The following is a 21,188-nucleotide window of genomic DNA, read 5'->3' on the forward strand; positions in this document are numbered from 1 at the left end:
TACTTGGCTTTTATATTTTGAGATCTCATTCAACACCAGCCAGCAGAGGGCTGGAAATTTGTGACTGGGTTTACTCCAGACCATAGAATGCCTTTTCCCCCCACCTCTTCTTGAAACAAAAAGCAGAGTATGTCCTGAAGCAGTTACGTGGTTACCAGCTTAGCTGGATATAAATGAGATGTATCAATCTGGTGGTCAGAGTAACACATTAATTCCCAGCACCTCAGACACCAAACGCTTTTATTTAAATTCTGACTGTATTAAAAATGTTTCTTCTGAAAAAATTATAGGTTTAAATTAAGAGAAGTGATGAAGTAAGTAAATTGAGAGAAGCAGCAAAGGTAAAGTGCCATATCAATACCGTATCAAATCATAATTCATGTCTAAACAGTTTTGAATTAGCATAATTCTAACAACTAAAGTTTTCTTGAAGTCGTTCTTTTAAGAACTACATACAAGCAGAATTTTAGAAAATACCAAGCCAGTTAGGTTCATGTAATTAAGCATCATGACAAGCACTCTCCTTTTGATACTCTATTTGTTGGAGCTTTCTCCCTCCCCCTCCTCTTGACATAATCAAAAACCTTTGGATTCCTTCAATCATTTTCAACTCTCCAAACTCCAAGTTAGTATTCTTTTACTTAATTCCCTAGGCCTAATCTGAAGTTTCAGTATTTTTTTCTGTTTCTTGTAAGTTCCCTCAAGGAGTCAGTAGACAACAATTACTTAGAGACTTTTCACTTAAAAGTACAATCAACTGAAGGACTTGGTTTACTTACTTGGTTATCTCTAGGGCGAGTAGCAGCATTACATTCTCTGTCATCATCCAGAATAACTCTGTAAATCCCAGTAACACATTTGACTGCACGCATCTGGTACCCATGTCCACATGTTACAGAACACTGTTGAAGACAGTAATTTCACACACTTGAGATAGCACTGTTTACATTAAAGTTTAATTTTTAATTGCATTTTCTATTTTAAAACTCTTTCTAGAATGAATAGGAATGACTAGCACCAGGGGAGGTTGAGATCGGTTATTAGGAAAAATTTCTTTACCACAAGGGTAGTCAAGCTTTGGAACAGGCTGCCTAGGGAAGTGGTTGAGTCACTATCCCTGGAGGCACTTAAAAGATATGTAGACGTAGTGATGAGGGACATGGTTTAGTGGTGGACTTGGCAGTGCTAGTTTAGCAGTTGCACTCCATGATCTTAAAGGTCTTTTCCAGCCTAATCAGTTCTCTGAGTCTGTGACTACTGGGATGCTGTTAACTTTCTTCACAACAGATTACACGGTTCTTAACAATGTTCGTAACACACCAATACTCTGGCTATTGCTGCACAGTGCTTGTGCAGGATAGAAGTTTTCTTTTTTCTCTCTTCCACTCCCTGCAACGAGTAGGCCAGAAGTGGGCAGGAGATTGGAAGGGAACACAGCCAGGACAGCTGAACTGAACTGACCAAAGTGACAATCCATGCTATATGTCATGCTCAGCAATAAAAACGAGGGTAGAGGAAGTGGGGGTGAGAGGGAGTAAGGGATGGCTTCCAAATGAATCAATAGCTCCAGCTGTTAAATGTCTCCACCTTCACAACAGTGTTTGACAGGAGCACACTCAAAGAAGGGATCTAAAATGTTAGATGGATGAAAATATTATGACATAAATCTCACTCTATAAATGTTGTGATTCAAGCACAAACACTGGTAAGAACCCAGGTCATGAATAGCTATTACCAGATGGTGCAGTGGAAAAACTGCAAAGGAAAGATCTGCTCCAGTGACAAGGACTGGCAAACTGCACATACAAGCTACGTCCAGCAAGGCTAGACACAGTGATTTTTTGTTCAAATGAATTATATCATGGGACCAAATTAACTATTTGGGGTTTGCATTTAGCTTTTAGGAATGGAAAGGGAGAACTCTGCAATCAAAAGATGACTCGAAATTCAGCATTATGTTAGACAACAATATGGTTATCTAGCATGAAAAAATACTACATGAGAAAAGTTCTACACAAAAGCAACATAGAAGTTAAAAATATACTTAACTTCCGAAGGCATATTTAGTCTGTATTTCACTAGCAGATTACATATAAAGAAATAAATAACAGATGCCATTCACTTCTGAATTCTCACTAATATCCAAGAAACACCAAACAATCCAACACTTCAGTTGGCCTGAGTAATATCATTTTATGAAAGCTCCATGAAAATTAGTACCTTATTATTTTTTAATTAATTCTCATCTACTTGCTGACAAAAGTTTCTTTCATAAATTAATTCACTTTCCTCTGGTATTTTGAAGCCACTCTGGTATACATTATGTGAGCAACACTGCATACAGTAACATATTTTTCAACAGCACTTTCACAGCAGATCTTTTATCACAAAAGAAAAAAATACTAAGTCTTTTTCCTACTATTATTAACATATTCACAGCTCACAGCATCACAGAACCACTTCAGTTGTAAAAGACCCTTAAAATCATAGAGCCAGCCATCAACCTAACAACACCACAGCCATTAAACCATGTCCTAAAGTGCCGTGTTTACACATTTTTTAAACACCTCGAGGGATGGAGACTCCACCACTTCCCTGGGCAACCTATTCCAATGCCTGACTACTCTTTTCAGTAATTACATTTTTCCAAATATCCATTCTAAATCTCCCCTGGCACAACTTGACACCATTTTTTTTCTTGTCTATCATTTGATAGTACGGAGAAGAGACCAACAGCCTCTCCCTTGTCCATTAAGTGGGTCACCTTATTGTAGGAGATCAAGTTTGTCAAGCAGGACCTGCCCTTCATGAACCCATGCTGACTGGGCTTGATCACCTGATTGCTCTGCAGATGCTGCATAATAGCACTCAAGATGATCTGCCCCATGACATTCCCTGGCAGTGAGGTCAGATCAGTAGGTTTGTTATTCCCTTGATCCTCTTTCTGGCTCATATTGGCTCACATAATGTGTCACATTTGCCGATCTCCAGTCAGCTGGGATCTCTCCACTTCACCAGGAAATTACTTCTATGATCTTATTTAAATCTACTGCTTAAATATGCCAACACACAGAGAAATATTTGGTCTTCCATCTGTCTCAATCATCTGAATTGTCTGCTGTCTTCATTTCTGGAGATGTATTACATTCATGTGTAAAAGCACCTATGATATTAAGGCTCAGGTTCAGTGACCATTTTAGACATTTAACCTATGTGTGGGTGTTCCTAAATTACAGGTTAGATACCCAATAGTAGCTAACAAATACATTGACCAATTCAACTAAGCTAACAGCTTGAGACACAACGAAAGTGTTTAAAATGCAATGGTTTGTGATCACTCATAGTCTGAACTAGAATACAGGAATCCTTCCGTACTCACAGGTCCCCAGGGTCCTACTTCCCAAGAGGCACATTCATGAAGTTCACATAGCATTATTGATTCTGGTCTATCATTTGGATTACAGAAATCATCTCTCAGCTGCTCATCACTTAGTTGGCACCATACTTGACGATGCTTCATTCCTCTGCCACATGTCACAGAACACTGTAAAATTAGAGTCATCATTTTGTAAAGACATGAATCTGCACTAATGGCTTCACTTCCTTTTAGCAGCCTGTTGGATTTCAAAGACCGTAACAAAAATATCAACCCAAATGCCAATACAAAGGAATAACTATTTCTAAAGCTACAAAAATATGAGAACAGTATACAGATAATTTATTTTCATTAAAGAATATTTGTTAAAAATAGGAGCACACATATCACAGAATTCACAGGAAAAGAAGTCTGAATTATCTGTTTTTTCCATACTCATATAATCCTTATAATAAAATGGATATAAGTCTGTTCTTCAGCTAGATGCTTCTCATTGTTTCATAACAGAAAGAAGGTATACATATAACTATAAATACAATTACTCTGGGTAGCTTCACTACCTTACTTTAATGTAAAAAAATTCAGATTAAAATAAATTCCAGATGTATGTTTCTGACATTCTCATGCCATTTGTATATGTGAGATGTGTATCAGGCAAATCCTAGGACTTTAGAATTTGTATTACGTGCCCCCAAATAGCCAGAACAAAAAAATCCCCAAACATTTATTTTGTATCAGTGACCAGGACCAAAGGCATCCCAAGTTTTACGTGGTTCATTACCTCACTCCACTGATTAGTAGTCCAGCTTGGACACAAGAATTCATTACAACTCTGTGTTACAAGTCTTGGAAGCTCCTGGCATTCTCTATCAGGAAGACGGCGACCCAAATTGTTCATACAAAAAGCTTCTCTGGTTCTGACGCCTCTTTCACAGCTCCTGGAACACTGAGGTGTATAAAAAATACTATAAAACAGGAACCAACATGATAAAATAAAGTTGAAATACACTATCAGTCTTAAAGGTGAAAGACAATGACTGTTAGATGTATAATCCACAGGCTGTTAATGTTCACATGACATAAATTTGGCACTTTGTTTAGTAGTTCCAAGAAAAAACTCTTTAATGAAGCCTAAAGCTGGAATTGTACTTACTAGTTTTCTCCAACATACTCTTAGATCTGATTTTTCAAGACTGTAAACACAATATAGACTTCTTTTGCAACTTAGGTTTGAAAGTTGGCAGAGAATATCTGGTGGTTACCAGATCTTCTTTGCCAACTTTCAAACTCAAGCTGCAATCAATTTAGCTGGAGTTCCTTACAAAAATATGACCAAGTTGATGAAATATAATGATTGGTATTAGCTCCTCTTAAAACTCTGCATTTGTCAGGTATTATTCTAGTTTCTTACACAAAAAAAGATTATATAGAAAAAAATTGATACGAACGCTAACCAGAACTATAATGGTTCAGTTAAAAGGTTTTGAATTTGTACCTCTGACCATTCTGTGTAGTGCCAACTTGTTAACATACAGTCACCATGGCAGGGCTCTCTGGTTGGTGGTTTCTGCTGATCAGCACAGTACTTGTCATCCACTGGAGCACTTAGTCCTTCCGAAACAGAGTACTTCATGCAGTGGATCTCTATGGACCGATACCCTGGGCCACACTTTGATGTGCAATCACTTTTGCCAACGTGCTGCCACCTACAAGGATAAACTGTTATAGAAAGCTAATTGTGTTTAAAAAAAAGAATTAAGACAATGATGAATAAAGCACTCAAAGCACTCAGAGAATGTACACAAAAGGGACAAGAGAAAAAGCAGAGAAGTTATTGTTAACACCAGTCACAACAAATCAGTGCAGCCAAGGTCAGTAAAGCCACGAGAAGCATCAACCAGAGCTGAAGAAGTGAAGAGAGATACTATTTACCGAACTAATTCTTACAGTAGATAACTCTCCAATGGGACTGTTTAGAACTATCACTATTTTCCTTTTTACACCCAATGGTGATTTATTTACATTCTACCACTTTCTGTTCAAGATCTGTGGAAAATTTTTACAGGCATAGCCTAAACCTACCACAATGCACCAGGAATTGTCATGTACATATAGATAGGTAGTTTAGGGAACAGATAAAGCTGCAAAATCTATCTCACAACTGGAATTTTCAAAGAAATATGAAAGAACTTGACACACAGGTGCACAGAAGTTATTTTTAAATTTAAAAGTTCTTTTTTATTAATCACCTAAATGACTTCAAAAAAAATGTAAGCTCTAATTCCAACTGTTCATCATCTTGACCATTTCAGTGTGAGCTTTCTTGGAGTCCAAAAAATACAAGTCTGTTTCAAATTAGGTCCAGTTGTGGGCACAATTCTCATGAAAAATGTATTGCTTAGCAATCCAAGTTTTTGCATCAGGATATACCGAACAGACTCAGAACCCTAACAAAGGACTTTTTACTTTACCAATAGAAGTTAGATGAGTGCACCAGTTCTACTTAGGTTCATGGGTGTAAACAACATATGAACTCATTAATCCAATAGATCTGATGAAAGGAAGGAGAGATGGGAGGGATGAGAGAGGTAGAGAGGGATAGAGAGACAGAGGGTAAAGCAATGTTTCAGTCTCTACCAACAAAAGTATGTAAGACCACAAATGGCTCCATCAGCTAAGAACCTATTTTTTACCTTAATTCACATTCTGTGTTACACTCCTCAAAGACATGTGGTACAGTGGGTATAAGCTCACACCTTTGATCAGACACTACCGCACGATCACTTTTACGTATGCATGTCATTCTTCTTCTTCGAATACCTTGAAAAGAAACCAAAAAGGGCAAATAGGCTAAAGTAAGAGTGCCTTTTTACACTCATGGATTCCATTCATCATTTAGAAATTTAACTGAGATTCCCCCTTAACAGTTATTATTGTCTAATAGTGCCACTTTGTGCAGCTGACTACATTACAGGTGAAAAATAACCTCATACCAGTCACGCATAGAATCGTAGAATGGTCTGGGCTGGAAGGGACCTCCAAAGGTCATCTAGTCCAACTCCCTCTGCAGTAAACAGGGACATCCTCAACTAGGCTGCCCAGAGCCCTGTCAATCTCCACTTTGACTATCTACAGGGATGGGGCCCCAACCACTTCCCTGTGCAACCTGTTCCAGTGTTCCACCACCCTCATACTAAAGAACCTGTTCCTGATATCCAATCTAAATCTGCCCTACTCTAGTTTGAAGCCATTGCCCCTTGTCCTGTCACTGCAGGCTTTTGTAAACAGTCTCTCTCCATCCTTCCTGTAGGCCCCCTTCAAATACTGGAAGGCTCCTCTTATGTCTCCCTGGAGCCTCCTCTTCTCTAGGCTGAACAACCCCAGCTCCCTCAGGCTGTATTCACAGCAGAGGTGCTCCAACCCCCTGATGATGCTATCTCCCAGCTATGCTACAGTGGTCTCACAAGGATATAAACTTCCAAAAAACTGCAGAAGTGCAACCGTCCATTTACTTGACTAAGTATTCCAAATTCGTCCCATCTGTCCCTTGCTAATTACCAGATTTTCAAACTACCATGTTAACTTAGTGGTTGAGAAGCTTTTCTTCAAAGAAGCAGAAAACTTGATCATGGGGTATTTAAAAGATCTGGAGCAATGGGAGAAGTTAACAGATAACTCTTCCCTAGCACATGGCACATCTACAGCCTGATTCAAAACCAGAAGAAATTCACCATCATGTATCTAAATGCATTTCTAGCACCTGCAAATAGGAGTATCTATCACAAATCTGTGTATGTACGCTTTATGTGTAATTTCACACATACTGTGGGTTTGTTTTTACACTGCAATGATCTATAGAATAACAGTTAAAAATTGTAAAATATATCTTTAAAGAGCTTCCCTCCATGTAGTATATAAGCAAAAAAAAAAAAAAGAAAAAAAGAAGGAAAAAAAAAAGAAGGCCATTAGACAAATAAATGACCATCTGTGAATAGGCTCGTGAAACCCTAATACATATTAGTAAACACACAACACTACTTTTTAAGGATGGATTACACTTAATTCATCTTTGTTTTATAAACCACTCTATGGCTACAAAAAAAAAAAAAGGAAAACAAATGTAGCTTTTAATATAAAACTGCATTTCATAAAAACCAAAAATAGCAAAATAAAATCAGAAGTCATTCCACCCTTAAAGCCCTGAAGTTTACTGAGAGTGCCGAATTTCTTCCTTAGAAGCAGGGGTGAAAAATTTGAATACTCAACATCAGATTTTTGGTTCTGGTGACAAAAGAATTCACACTACCTTGGCACATCCTGCTGCAGTCTTGCCATGGTCCATAGGAATCCCACGCAAACAGATCCCTTCCATCTTCTATTGGGATACTGAATGAATAACGCACATCAGGGTTGTATAAATTCCCTACACACAAAACCTTAATTGAAATAAAATGATAGCTGGTTTTCAGTGAATCTGAACATGAAATTATTAACATAATGATCATGTAGCAAATTTTCAAACTTAGGAAAAAAAAGTAAACATGCACCTGTAAGGTTAGCTCTTCTTCGATTCTATCAGTGCTGTTAATTCGTTCTATCGTACTGTTTGAACCACTGTACTCAAAAATGGCTCCTTGTATATTGATTTCTCTTTTTGACATGCTTACAACAAAATTTCCGTTCAAGATAAAATTTCCATGAATATCAGATAAAGCTATAAGTAAAATAAAATATTGGAAATAAAGCATCTATTTGATTAAAAGGTCAGTAAAACTCTGCCAATAAAAACTCATAATAATATATCTGTTCATCAACACTTAGCTTTATTTCAGTCCATGTGTAATACTTTAAAGCTGTATTAGCTTCTAATGCATGAATGTAATCCTAACCATCAGTAACTTTCACCTGAGCAGTTGTCATGGATTTTCAGTGCCTTAATAACACAACTTTAGTAGTATTTGTTTTGCTGAAGGTCCACTGCAATCACGGCTTTTAAATTTGGCTGGGTAACAATTATTGGTATTTCTGGTCTATTTTCAGCCCACATCCTTGTCCTTTCTAAAACTACTTTTACTGAAGTGGCTTTTAAAAGTAAATTTTGAAGCAAAACTAAAGGTAATTATGAAGCATTTATAATAACAATTTAATATAATGAACAATTTACAACAATAAAGAAGGACAACAAGATAAAAATTAAATTGTAAATACAGTTTTTAGTAAGGGCATGCTATTCAGACAGTACATTTGAAATGGTAGCTAGTGATAGCTGGGGGCAGGGCTGTTTGTGTCCTGCAAGATGCCTGAGGTGGCATGGAAAATGAAAACTCTGAAGTTTGTTGAGTGGGACAGAAGGAAAATATGCACCTGTATTCTGTCAGGAACTTCAGATATACTATAAGTACTGTGAAATAGAACAACAAAGATTTTTGGTACTTATGAATTCTTCTTTCCTCTCACACGCCTGCAACATGCAATCTTTATACTCAGTTACAATTGAAAAAGAAATGGGAGACAACTGCTAAGTTTGCTGAAAGTCAGATTGCTTCATTTCTAAACAAAGTGCATGCTTCCAAGATTTAAAATCACAAATACCTGCATTATTCTTGAGTTCACTTGTGGAGTTTTAATTAATATTGCCATAACAAAATAAAACCTAGACAAAATGATGCAACTTGTTATAATTCCTGTTTTCTGACAAATAAACACACGTGTAAGAATTAGAAACCTAACAACACCCGACATTTTTCTGCACACTACTACATCTACAGAGAGACTCAGACAAACGATGATACAATGTATTAGATATTTACTCTGAAGACTTTATCGGACTTCTGATAACATACATCTAAAGCAGACCTCTGGCAGAGCACAAAAACTATCCATCAATGTTACATGCAGGAGGCTTTTACCAAGATAGTTGTCATCTTCTGGTTTCCCTGAGTAACTGTGTTGCCGAATATCAATATTTGTTGCTCCTTTGGGAATATTTACTACAACGTTGTAACCTGCATGCAATTATTCATAAATTAACTATATGCAAAAATAGTCAGATGTTAGTAATACGAGCATACAAATGTAGCTTTATTCACAAAATCCTACAGTGTACCAGGGACAACCACTGCTAAATACCCTCATGTTTTAGAAAGGAAATGTGAGCACCTTCATTCATATAAAATTTCTGTGTTGTTCTTTTCCTTTTTAATAAGTTCACCTGGACTTTTATTTTCATAGCTCATTAAGTTCATTTTTGTGTTCAGAAACGTCAATTCATTTCTTTACCAGTAACATGAGGTCAACCTACTCAGAAAAATCTCTAGAGAGTAGCACTACTCCAGAAAACAGTCAAAAGTATCAGGTGGGACTCAGAAAACATTGTGGCTCCTCACAATTTAACCACAAAAATCTTAGACAAGTCTGAAGAAGTCACTTGACATGAAATATTCTTCACTTTCTGTTCATACAAGTGGGTTAGCTTTTCAGTAACTCATAAGAGATTTGCATGACAACGCTCCAAAGAACAAGTCCTTAATACTCAAATATTGCAGTGTTGCAGGCCATACACATTCATACATCAGAAACTAGGCACACTTGATCCATTATAAGGTGCTACTCATAATGTTATCCTAGTGTTCTCCCTTCAAAATACAAATTCTTCACAAATAAGTCATTGTTTGCTTCAGTATCTCCAACTACTATTACGGTAGCCTTGTCACAAAGTAACAACATAAGGTGCATCAAGGCCTATTTTTTTAGAACTGTCACTCTGCACATTAAGTATAGGTTAAAAAAACCCAACCAACAACCTGTTTCTCACAGATGCTGTATCACAAATCCAAAACATAATTCTAAGATAATCTGAATATGACAAACATCAGAAACAAATAATAAATGCAAACATGCAATCTGAAGCATTATATCATTTTTGTTGAATTTTCCACTTATTTTTCTGGGTTTAAGAGTTTTGCTGTTGTGGTGGGTTGAAATTACCCCTCAACTTATTTGGAGAAAACTATCCCCAAAATAAAAATTGCCAGACTAGCTCAGTTTGGGATAGAAGCAAATGAAGCTATATTTACAAGCCAAATAAAATCTACAAATATGAAATGGAATGAATATGTACAAAATATATAATATATGTATTATATATATTTACAATTTATAAACAACACAGAAACTCCTCAGCCCCCCCCTGATGACTCCAGGGGACCTGTTTACCTCCTCCTCCAACTCCCTCCCTTCTTACCATTACCTTACATAGTAGCCAAAACAAAGATACCCCAGCAAGGCCACAGAAGAGAGAGAGAGAAAGAGAGAGAGAAAGAGAGAGAGAAGTTGCAAGCAGAAGCGACAGAAGAACTGTTTATGCCACTACTTTATATCCCCATTAGCAAGCCAATGAATTATATAGACCTTATCATTATTTTTCTTTGGTAACCAATGGTAATAATTTTACTTTCAGTCTGTGCAGTCAGGCACTAGGCTAAAGTTCCTCCTTCAACTGTAACTGCTATGATTTAGTTAGTTGACCTGCCTCTGTGGGTATAAATTTAAATGGCAATATCCTATTCAATTTCATAATTCATTAACTTCCCAGTGCTTTTAATCTATTAAAAACTATGCCATGCATTTAAATGAACATTTAGCCTGATCACATGTCCAGCACATTTACCAGCTGGGGGCAGCACTGCAATTGCAAATGCCATGCTGCACACTTCAGATAAATACACAGCGTTTGGTCAATCTTCCAACATACCGGGAAGAAAACTGAAACACGCTCCAACCCTCCTTTCACACACTGAAAAGCTTGTGGCAATAAAACGACAGAATTGAAAATATGGAAGGAAACTATATACAAAACTGCATAGCATGTTGTCAACGATACACAGGAGAATTAGAACATTGCGAACAGCCTTTTCCCAGGTAATCCTCAGATGCAAACATAGTACCCAGCATAATAATTATGTGTACATAATTAGAATACCATTTCCAAGACTGAGAGCTAAGCAAATTAGTATTTCATCGTAATGAATTTCTGATGATTGTTTCACTTAAATGACAATATTGCAAGCATATGAATAGGAATGTGTACCACAGGCTTCTATTGTCTAATTCCAAATTCTGCCTTATCGAAATGACTCATGTCAGTATGGAAGGTGACCAGGAGAAGGTAAAAGGAAAAGATTAAGTGTACAGACACTGTCACACTTATCTTGTGATCCTGTATCAGAACTTTTTTTGGAAAAGAACATTTCCTCAGATGGAGTTTCCAGTCATTAGCCTAGGGATGTCATAGGCCTTCCACAGACACTGACGTTTTAGTGATCAGCTAGCTATAACCTCTTGTTTGCATTGCTGCATTCCTACTGGAGCTCATAATCCCAAATGTTTAGCATAATGTCCAGTAGTATAAATGTCATCTCTCATATGTTCATAATTCAAACATAATTTCCAGCATTGAATTAAGTATAAAACTAAAATAATAAAGGTATTCCTCCTCCCAAACTATGGTGGGTTTTGTTTGTTTCACCCCTCCAACTTCAGATAGAAGCAGCAAATAAGTCTGTGATAATATAAAGCAGAGAGTGACAGTCTCAACCATATTTGTGTAAATGGCATTTTCCTGTAATGGTCACTTTTATCTTCATCGTATCTTATACTTCTGTCTTTTGTTTTGACCTTAGAGTAGACTAGTATTTTTTTTCCCCCTTGAATGGATTAATCTGTCACAAGTGTTTGCCTCTGCATCCTTGATAGGGCACGTGACTGAAAATTAATGATATTTTTTTCTTGACAAAGGCCCTAAAGAACATACACTGAAATCCCACTCCCACAAATGCAAAACAATTTCTAAGCCACACTGAAATGTGCATTAAGATTAAAAAAAAAAAAACAAAACCAAAAAAACCAAACCCAAACAAACATACCATAATGAGCACTGTTGAAAGTACCTGCAAGAGTCTTACATGAAGAGTTATCACCACCACAGATTCCACATTTGTCTCTCCTTGCCTTGGAATTCAAAACATGGTCACAGCCTGCTTGCTACAAAAACAAAACAAAACAATAGCCCTGTGCCAATCAGCTCAATGGAAAACAATGAGAACAAACAATGTAATCTTCCCACTCCCAAAAAATATTCTTATTTACTGTATTTATCTGGTACTCCTTGGCAATTCATGAAAAGCTTTCTATGGGTTTGAGTGCTGTGATGTAAGGGCAAAACATAACAGCACTGTTGTACTATGAATGTACAATCTAAATACACTTCATATATCAAGAACTGCTTAAGAATACATGACAGTATGTGAAAATTTTGTATTTAAAAAAAATCAGCATGGTGGATAAATTTTAAGTTATTTACATTAAAAAAATCTTGGAATCCTAAAAGCAGTATGTATGCATGCATGGTCATCAATTCTTTTAAAGTCTCTCATTACTGCAAAGAAACAAGAATACACACAGACTATGCTGGTGAAACTAGCAAAAGCACAATTTTTGTTTATATATCTTTACTTAAACTCTCTTTTTGAAAAGATTTATGATAAATAGGACAATTCTCTGGCATTTCCTCCTTTCTCTTGATTCAACGTTATAAAAAAAGCTACATTTCCTCCTCATCTTGAATTCACTCAGTTTTCCTGCAATTAGTAAAGCAACCTGGGCTTGACAGAAAAAAGTCTTGAGTTGTAGTAACAGCACTATGCTTCTCCCAGCAAAATCTTGTGGCACCTCCATAATTGTTATTAAGCACAGAATGCTGAATTGATCCCTTTCAAGATCAATTCCCCCTAGTCTTGAAATGAAATAATACATACATTACCTATAGCAGAAATATGATGGCAATAAACACACAGCATGCTTCTTTCCTCTGTTTATATCCATTTTGCATCAGTTTACTTCTGCTCATTTGGACAATATTAACTCTCTCACATATCTTAATAAGCAAAGACTGTGGGTCTCATTCAACTGTATGTTCTTCAATTAATTGCCTCCATTTCCAGATCTTTAATTTAGTAGGGATTAAAATTAATGTAAGTAAATTTAAAACATCTTGCTTTATGTATTTTCAGTAATGGTTACTTGGATTAATATTTAATGTTTACCATCTGCTTAAATTGATTTTAATAATTAATAAGTTTAGATTTAAATACCCTGCATAAGCCTTGAACACAAAGGTCATTGGTTTCTGGTCCACAGGGAGTACCATCAGCAACTCTGTCCTTCAGCTGATAGTAGGAAGTTGTTCCAGAAACTCGGCAAAAAAGTTTACAGCGATCTTTCATAGAAACTGGAAAGAAAATCCAACAGGTTTCTTGTCTGTTTTAAAACTTTAATTAAAGTAACATTTTTATTTCATAAATTGAAAAAAAAAATATAATTACTTACTACCACTGTATTTTGGAAGCCAGCGAACACCAGACGTAAGACCATTAATATTAAAGTGCTTGCCATCAAATTCAGAGCACTGCTGCTCCCTGAAGTCTTTTTTGCCTTTTGGACATGAATCAGTGTTACATGATCGAAATTTCATCCTGCGGCCGACGCAGTACTTTCCTCCATTTCTTGGTCTGATAAATAGATAAACACAAAATACTCTCAGTTTCTAAAATTACCATTTTCCACAAAAGGTTGATTGAGCCACTGATTTAAAGGAGAAAAATCTGCCATCTGTTACTTTCACAAACACAGTCTTATCTTCTATGCTATTGTGCATGTATTTCTACCCAAGTGAAGTAAATAACAAGTCCATGTAAAATACTACTGCTGAGGTAGGTAGTGATTAAGCTACCCATCTTTACTAATGTCTATTACATTTTTGTTTTTCTTACAGTCATAATTATTTTGTGGGGGGAGGAAAGCAGTATTAAATGTAATACTTTTAGAAATTCAACTGAGATTACTGTCCTATTTTTCAGAAGCATCACCTCCTTCAGCAATCAGAAATTATTATTTTACAGAGTGGCAAAGACAAAAGACAGACTTAGGATCTAGCACTTTATTCTGCAATCCTAGCATCAGTTTTGGTTTGGAGATGAAAAAAACTAAAAAGGAAAAGTTTTGGAAAACACTCCATTTACTGTAAGGTCTAAAATACATTTCCTAACTAATAAATCCTGGTCCACAATAATTCAGTATTCTTGGGTTCTTGGGGAGGAAAAAAAAAGATAATAAATCAGTGGCATATTGATACTATCAGTTACTGCAAACTGAAAGAGAAAAATCTAATGGAAATCTAGTCTACTGCCTCTTGTCAGAGAAAATAAAGTAACATGGGATTGTTTGATTGAGGTTTATTTATCCCACTGATCTCAAGATAAAATTACTTTCTATAAAACCCTGAAACTACCAAGGCTGCAGCTATGGCTCTGCTTCTGAGGTAGGTAGAGTTCTCATTGACTTTTATTACAGAGACCCATATTGAATTATTCAGCCAATAATTAAAGGTTAAGTTGTAAATTACTCTGCTGTAACACAGTGTTCCTTGCGGGCGTTCCCAGTGCTTATGAAAAGTTCTATCATGAAAATGCCTTAAATCAAGTGTTTCACTAAAAAGATTACCAGACAATATATCTATTTCTTTCTGCACTTTTCATTCCAAAGAAGGCATTTCAATGTATAAACAAATCATCAGCAATTACAGTAAAGCTAAAAAAAGACCTTGCCAAAGTAAGTCTCTAGAAATACCTATGGATACGAGCTACACAGTTGAGCAAGAAGAGAGTAATCTCTAAGTTCTTTGTGTATTAGAGTCTGTAAACTTATCTCTCTTTTCAAAGGTGTCTGAACAATCATTTTTTTAATTGGTGCTTCAGACTAACTTGCACAACCCACAGGATCTTCATTTTTGCTTTGAACCAATCCATTACGTCATAGTATTTTCATTACACACTAATTTAAAACTCAACAGAAAACATACTCCGGTCTATTGCACAGCCTGGTGGTACTCTTGATTCCACCTCCACAAGTTCTTGAACACGAGCTATAAGGTCCCCATGATCCCCATTCTCCATCTACAGGACGCATCTCCATTTCTCTGCTCACACAAATTCCATGGCGGCAGTGCTGCACAGGTGACAGACAAAATAAAATGTGAAATTCAAGTAAAAGGTTACTGCATGTTTTAGGCACAGAAAGAACAAAAGAGCTCACTGCTTTTAATGTGAGTCTGGACATTTTCTAAACTGTTTAAATTCCTTTAAGATATCTTACCCAGTAGTCATATTTTCAAAAATATTGTCTGGAGTTCTTTGATCTCTATGAAAGCTACTGGATGCTGAACGTATCTTCAGGTCTTGTCATTTTATTTAGATGCCTATGTAAGAATGTGAAAATCCTTATCCTGATTTCCTGGTATGTTTTTATACACAAACTTCAAAACTAGATTTACAGACATCCCTTTTCCAGTTTAATTGGGGAATCCAAGCTAATAGGAAAAATGAAAAAGGTATGATAACAAACAGCCAAGAATATCAGGATGTTTTGAGGATCCTTAAAGCCAAATAGCTACTGGTATTGTTTCAGAAAAGCAGACAAGTATTTAAGACCTTGTTTATGATAAAGCAAGATAACGGCATGGATTTTTTGCTTAAACTCAAGACTTTCACACCTATAGCATGTGTAAAAGATTTCATGTTTTTATTTCTTTATAATTTACAATTATTTTATATTTACTACTAATTTAACAAATTTACTATTACCACTAGATCTGAATTAATAAAGAAATAATTATTAGTAAAGAAAGGTACTACACTGCAATATCCATTGTATTACTTCATATTTTACCCCTGATGAAGAATTACCTATTTCCAAGTAAAAATTCACATAAAATCTGCTGAGATTTAGATCACTAAGACAATGATTGCAAGATTTTATTTTGTAGTCAAATCAGTTATGAGAGCTCAATCACCTTGCATCTGTAAACTGTTATTATTTATAGAAAGTTTTATTTACTAGCTGCTTTTTTTTCCATAATAATCAAGTGGTTACTCTCTTGCTTCTACATATTTACTAAGTTCCTGAGTCTGCAAATATTTATCCACTTCAGTGGTTACTGAAGAAGTATATGACTAAAGCCTAAATGAGAATCTTATGGTTGATGCATGTGTGACTTTTTCCAAACAACATGCAGGACTTTCCAGAACTAATCCTATTGATAACTTATGTCAGGTGGAATTCTAATTCACTTCCATGCTTTAGAAAATCCCAAGCAGCGTATTTGATCACAATACTATGATTCTGTGAACAGCCTGCATACTAAAATGGAATATTTACAAGGTACTACAATGTCAGCACTATGTGTCCTGCTGATTACTATGTGAATAACGTGTCCTCAACTTTGTCCTTGACTTCAAACAGCCTCTGAGAGCATCAAAGTCTGCCCACATCTGGAGACAAGACACTGGGCAGGATGGACTACATGGGGTCAGTGATCATACACAATAGAGACAATTCTTCATTTTAGATGACTGTTTGCAGACTCAGGATTAGACTGATCATTAGGTTTGTTGTCAGGAGAGATTCTCCTAGCTGTATTGAGAGGATCGTTTTCTGCCATGCATACAAAAATGAACCACTAGAATCATGAGAATAGATTATACCAACTCAACTGCTTATTTCTTATTTCAGCTCTCTGCAATACAAAACAGCTTCAAATTACCTTGAAGTCTAGAAGAGTTTTGGTAGCTAAAGTCTCTGGCACATGAAACAATTTAAGAACCTCTGAAATGCAGAAGATAAAATAATGCAAGGATTTCCTCTCTTCTTAAAACTAATTTAAATGTTACATAGAATTTCTCAAGAGTTACTACGATGCTACAAATTTATTTTGGGAGCCATCAATTAACAAATTTTGCTGAACACATGGATATGATGCATGTATTCTTTCTCAGTACTCCTAAACAGCACAAAACTCAAATGTTGTCCAGTGGTTTTAACACTGCATGAAATAATTCCTAGAAGCACTGCCTGTATAACTCTGTCACATCAACTCTTGCACATATGCCATATTCTTTTTAGCCTTGAATGCATTCCTCTGAGAATATGACCAAAGAATTTACAAGCCAAAACAAGCAGAGGACAAAAACTAGGCCTACTGTGTCATATGACCGCTTAAATGATCCAGCAAGTTGTCCAGATCATCACTTGATGCTAAGACCAAACTTTAACACCAAAAACACACCATTATTTCACTGCCTATCTGTATCTGATTTATCACCGTGGTGATTCTGTTAATTTTTATTATCTTTTCCAAGACACCCTTTGAGCACTTTTGTGCACAAGCCTCCTAGTACCCAGCATCTAATACCTAGTGATGAAAGAGAGACTTTTAGATAATGCAGCAATAAGGTAAGCAAGAGGAAACATTAAGAGTAACTGTCAGCAGCATCTTAGGAAATATTTTACTACCATAGGCTGAACATTCTAAGTCCCCCTTCACAAGATGTATACCACATTCATAATGAGACCATGACCTAGATTTCAGGTGGTTCTATCGCCCACAAAAACATTTACAGTAACTTGAATGGAGATTTCAGGAGAAGACAAAGCTGCAGAATGAAATTTTATACCCACAACAGCATTATTTTGATCCATAAAAATGCAAAGCACATGTTCACATCTGGGATTTTAATAGCTTATTCAAAAAAAGCTTGTCTTAGCTATTACTCTGCTACATTCCTACAGAAGCAACATGATGAAGTCATAGTAGAAAACTCCAGCCCTAGACATATGCCAGATGTTCTTCTGTGCTTGCTTGAATTGTTTCGCTGAGAATACTATGACATACAGAACTTTCGTAAATTTAAATATAATTGCTAACATTTTTTCCTGCATTTGTTATGACAAATATAATGCATGCATCATGTAAAGTGGGCATCACTTGTAATTCCAAACATACTGATTGCAGCAAGTGGCAACCGCTCTAGCCAAGGTCAGCAGCTGTCAAAAAAGGCAGAAATTCTGACCCAAATCCACATGTAATTATTATGTCTTCAGAGATAAGAGGGAGGATAAATGTTTCACATTTGGGATCAATGAACATACAGGTACCCAGATTTCTATTTATTAATGACCTGCTCATAGTAAGTAGTTTGACTTTTGCCTGTGGGTTAAACTATGATTTGATAAACTGATTTCTAATGTTTCCAACTTATCTCATAGCTTATTGACTTGCTAAATTTCCAGGAAAGCAATTTGGAAAGAAATTATTAAAGCATTAATTACCAGGCTATGCTCTATTTCAACTGAATCAAGGAGAGTCATTAATGTACACAGAACAGGACTAAAAATCTTCTGAAACAGAGTACTTGATAAAAAGCCTGGTATAACTCACAGCAGGAAAAGGACTCAAATTAATTCTTGTTGCCTGTATTTTCCAGATTATTCCCAGAGATACAGATGGTTTTTTAACTGATGCACAGTGTATGAGGTTATAGTTTCATGCACTGGAGCCTCATTTTGCCTCCCAGAAAAGGCAGACCAGGAGAAACTATTCATCTATTTCCAGACATCAACATGTTTCCACAGATACTACTGGTAGCAGCTAGTGCTTCTAAAAGGAAAGATGATTGAAGGCAGAAGACAAGTATGAGGAAAAATGAAAAGGACAAAGCAGAAGTGGACATGATGGTCTGCAATTGCAGAAGTGGGCATGATGGTCTGCATTCGGCCTTCCAAATATCCAATTTTATTAATTTTTTTTTTGCCTCATAAAATATAGTTTCTTCACTCCCAGTATCCAGAAAGTGCCCTGGGAGTGACTATGAGCCAGTGCATAGCACAAGCAAGAGAAGACTGTAGTGGCCTGAATGTGGGAAAGGGAAATGGGCACAGCTGACACCACATAACAGAAGATCACTAAACACAGCCCTGCAGCGTGAGACCAGTTCACTATAAAGCATCTGGCCTGTGGCTGAGGTATAAGCAAAAACTGTCCCAAAGTAGATTCAAATCACACTTAGCTGGGAAAGGAGGATGAATCTTGGAAGTTACACAGATTCAGTACCTAACCTCATGGGCAGGGAGTGAAGAACATCCACTCAGATGAATACTAAAGTCCACAAATCTCAGAGCTGATGTTTCTGACCATACCTATATGAAGTGTTCCCACTCGCTCCCTTGAATAAATGTACTCCTACAGAACTCTCTCTCTGCCTTGTCTGCTCAAAGTAGGTCTAAGGAGAAAATCTGGATGCACTTTAGACCTATGCCTGTGCTCCATTTTCTTCATTTAATACACATAGAGAAGAACGAACATTGCTTAAAGAACCAAGTGCAGCCTATAGCATGTAACAGCCCAAATAGAGCTGTTAGTAAAATGAGGATACAACACAAGAAGAAATGCAGTTCAGAGAAATGTCTAACTGAACTTAGAACTATGACATCTCAGGTCTCCATCTCTGTAGCATGAATTCTCAGACAAGTCTACATCTACTACTCAGGTGACATTTTCTACAGTGTTTTTTTTTCAATATTTTCAATTTTCATCACAAAATCATTGCATACTTCATTTTTCCCTTGAAATATTCCCACATGAACTTTTACTTTTTCTGAAATCACATTTAATCAGAAAAATATTTCACAAAAAATCCAGTTATATAGAAAAAAAATCTTGAGTCCTTAAATACACTTTACTGTTCTTACTGTTCAAAGATCTTCTGCTGCTTCCCAGATGGTTAACATATCCCCCAATCACCGAACTCTGTTAAAACCATCCAAAGGAAACATACAAAGACTGTTGGAGCAGTCCATAGAGCAAGATCCCCTAATTAGGCACACAACCTGAAGAAAAACTAAAGATTAATGAGAAAATATATGTTCAATGTGTTAAATCTAAGCTTTAAAAAGTTGATACTAAAATCAGAAATGGCTCTTTTGTGAATCCATTACAGCAATTATGCTGCAAATGCCAAATTTAAGTTTAATTTGCTTGCCAGCAAATATTAATTGCAGTTACTAGTTGCCATGTCTTATTTCCATTAACATCCTTAGAAACTTGCTAACTGAACTTGAAAGGAGCTGTCCCTTAGACAGGAACAGGAACAGATGACAATCTGTCAGATTAATTGCTGTTCTTTCTTACATCTTTCAAAGGTAATGACTGTAATTAGCTCTTCACTTCCTAGAGCAAACTGGCTTCACTGCAGTAATTGTACAAAACAGATTTTTGTACTCTTATATAAAAGAAGTTCTCTAATGTTGGCAAATTAAAGTCAACTGCACTAAAGTTTACACTTGAAGTTCACGTAAAAGATGAAGTTCCTCTCTGATTGATGAATCAAAAATGGGTTAAACATTGCCACATCAATTGCATATATAGTATTTCATAAGGCAAACCCTCCAGTACAACCTTCAAATCACTTTTCCTAATCTTGTAAACCAGAAAGAAACCATTTGCACAGTTTACCCACTAAACTGCTATCCATTAAGACAGCATTTTCCAATTCCTCACTACTACTGTCTTCTGAAATAAAAGAAAAAAACAACTGTAAACACTGGAAGTTATTGGGAGGAAATTTAGTAATAATTGAGTGAAGTGTAGCGATCTACTACACATCCTTGAATATACAGAACTATCAAGAGATTAAATGTTAACATTACTTCCACAGTCTTGATGCTGCCAACACACACTACTATTGAAATCAAATCAACATAATAAGCCAACCAGACTTAAGATTATCATTGCCATGTATGAGCATGTTAAAAAAAAAAATCTCTGCGATACTTATTCTCACAATCTCCTGACAGGTAAGAAAATACTTTGCTGCTGATGAAATGAGATACAGAGAAGCCTAGTAAGACTAGTATCAGCAAA

At 36.2% G+C, this 21,188-nt stretch overlaps 1 protein-coding gene across 1 annotated transcript in view; it reads right to left on the bottom strand.

The window, feature by feature from the left end:
* The window catches only part of ADAMTS20 (ADAM metallopeptidase with thrombospondin type 1 motif 20), an 85,738-nt gene that overhangs the window by 29,132 nt on the left and 35,418 nt on the right, over positions 1–21,188 (bottom strand). Inside the window, exons 12-23 of the mRNA XM_054400006.1 lie at positions 15,294–15,439; positions 13,763–13,944; positions 13,528–13,664; positions 12,301–12,418; positions 9,286–9,381; positions 7,924–8,090; positions 7,683–7,812; positions 6,070–6,196; positions 4,872–5,082; positions 4,158–4,322; positions 3,380–3,544; positions 780–902 (exon numbers count right to left, since the gene is read on the bottom strand). Coding sequence (XP_054255981.1) covers positions 780–902; positions 3,380–3,544; positions 4,158–4,322; positions 4,872–5,082; positions 6,070–6,196; positions 7,683–7,812; positions 7,924–8,090; positions 9,286–9,381; positions 12,301–12,418; positions 13,528–13,664; positions 13,763–13,944; positions 15,294–15,439 — 1,767 coding nt within the window. The remainder of the gene's footprint in view (positions 1–779; positions 903–3,379; positions 3,545–4,157; positions 4,323–4,871; positions 5,083–6,069; positions 6,197–7,682; positions 7,813–7,923; positions 8,091–9,285; positions 9,382–12,300; positions 12,419–13,527; positions 13,665–13,762; positions 13,945–15,293; positions 15,440–21,188) is intronic.

This window comes from Indicator indicator, chromosome 3 (genome assembly GCF_027791375.1).
Source record: "Indicator indicator isolate 239-I01 chromosome 3, UM_Iind_1.1, whole genome shotgun sequence".
Lineage (NCBI taxonomy): Eukaryota > Metazoa > Chordata > Aves > Piciformes > Indicatoridae > Indicator > Indicator indicator.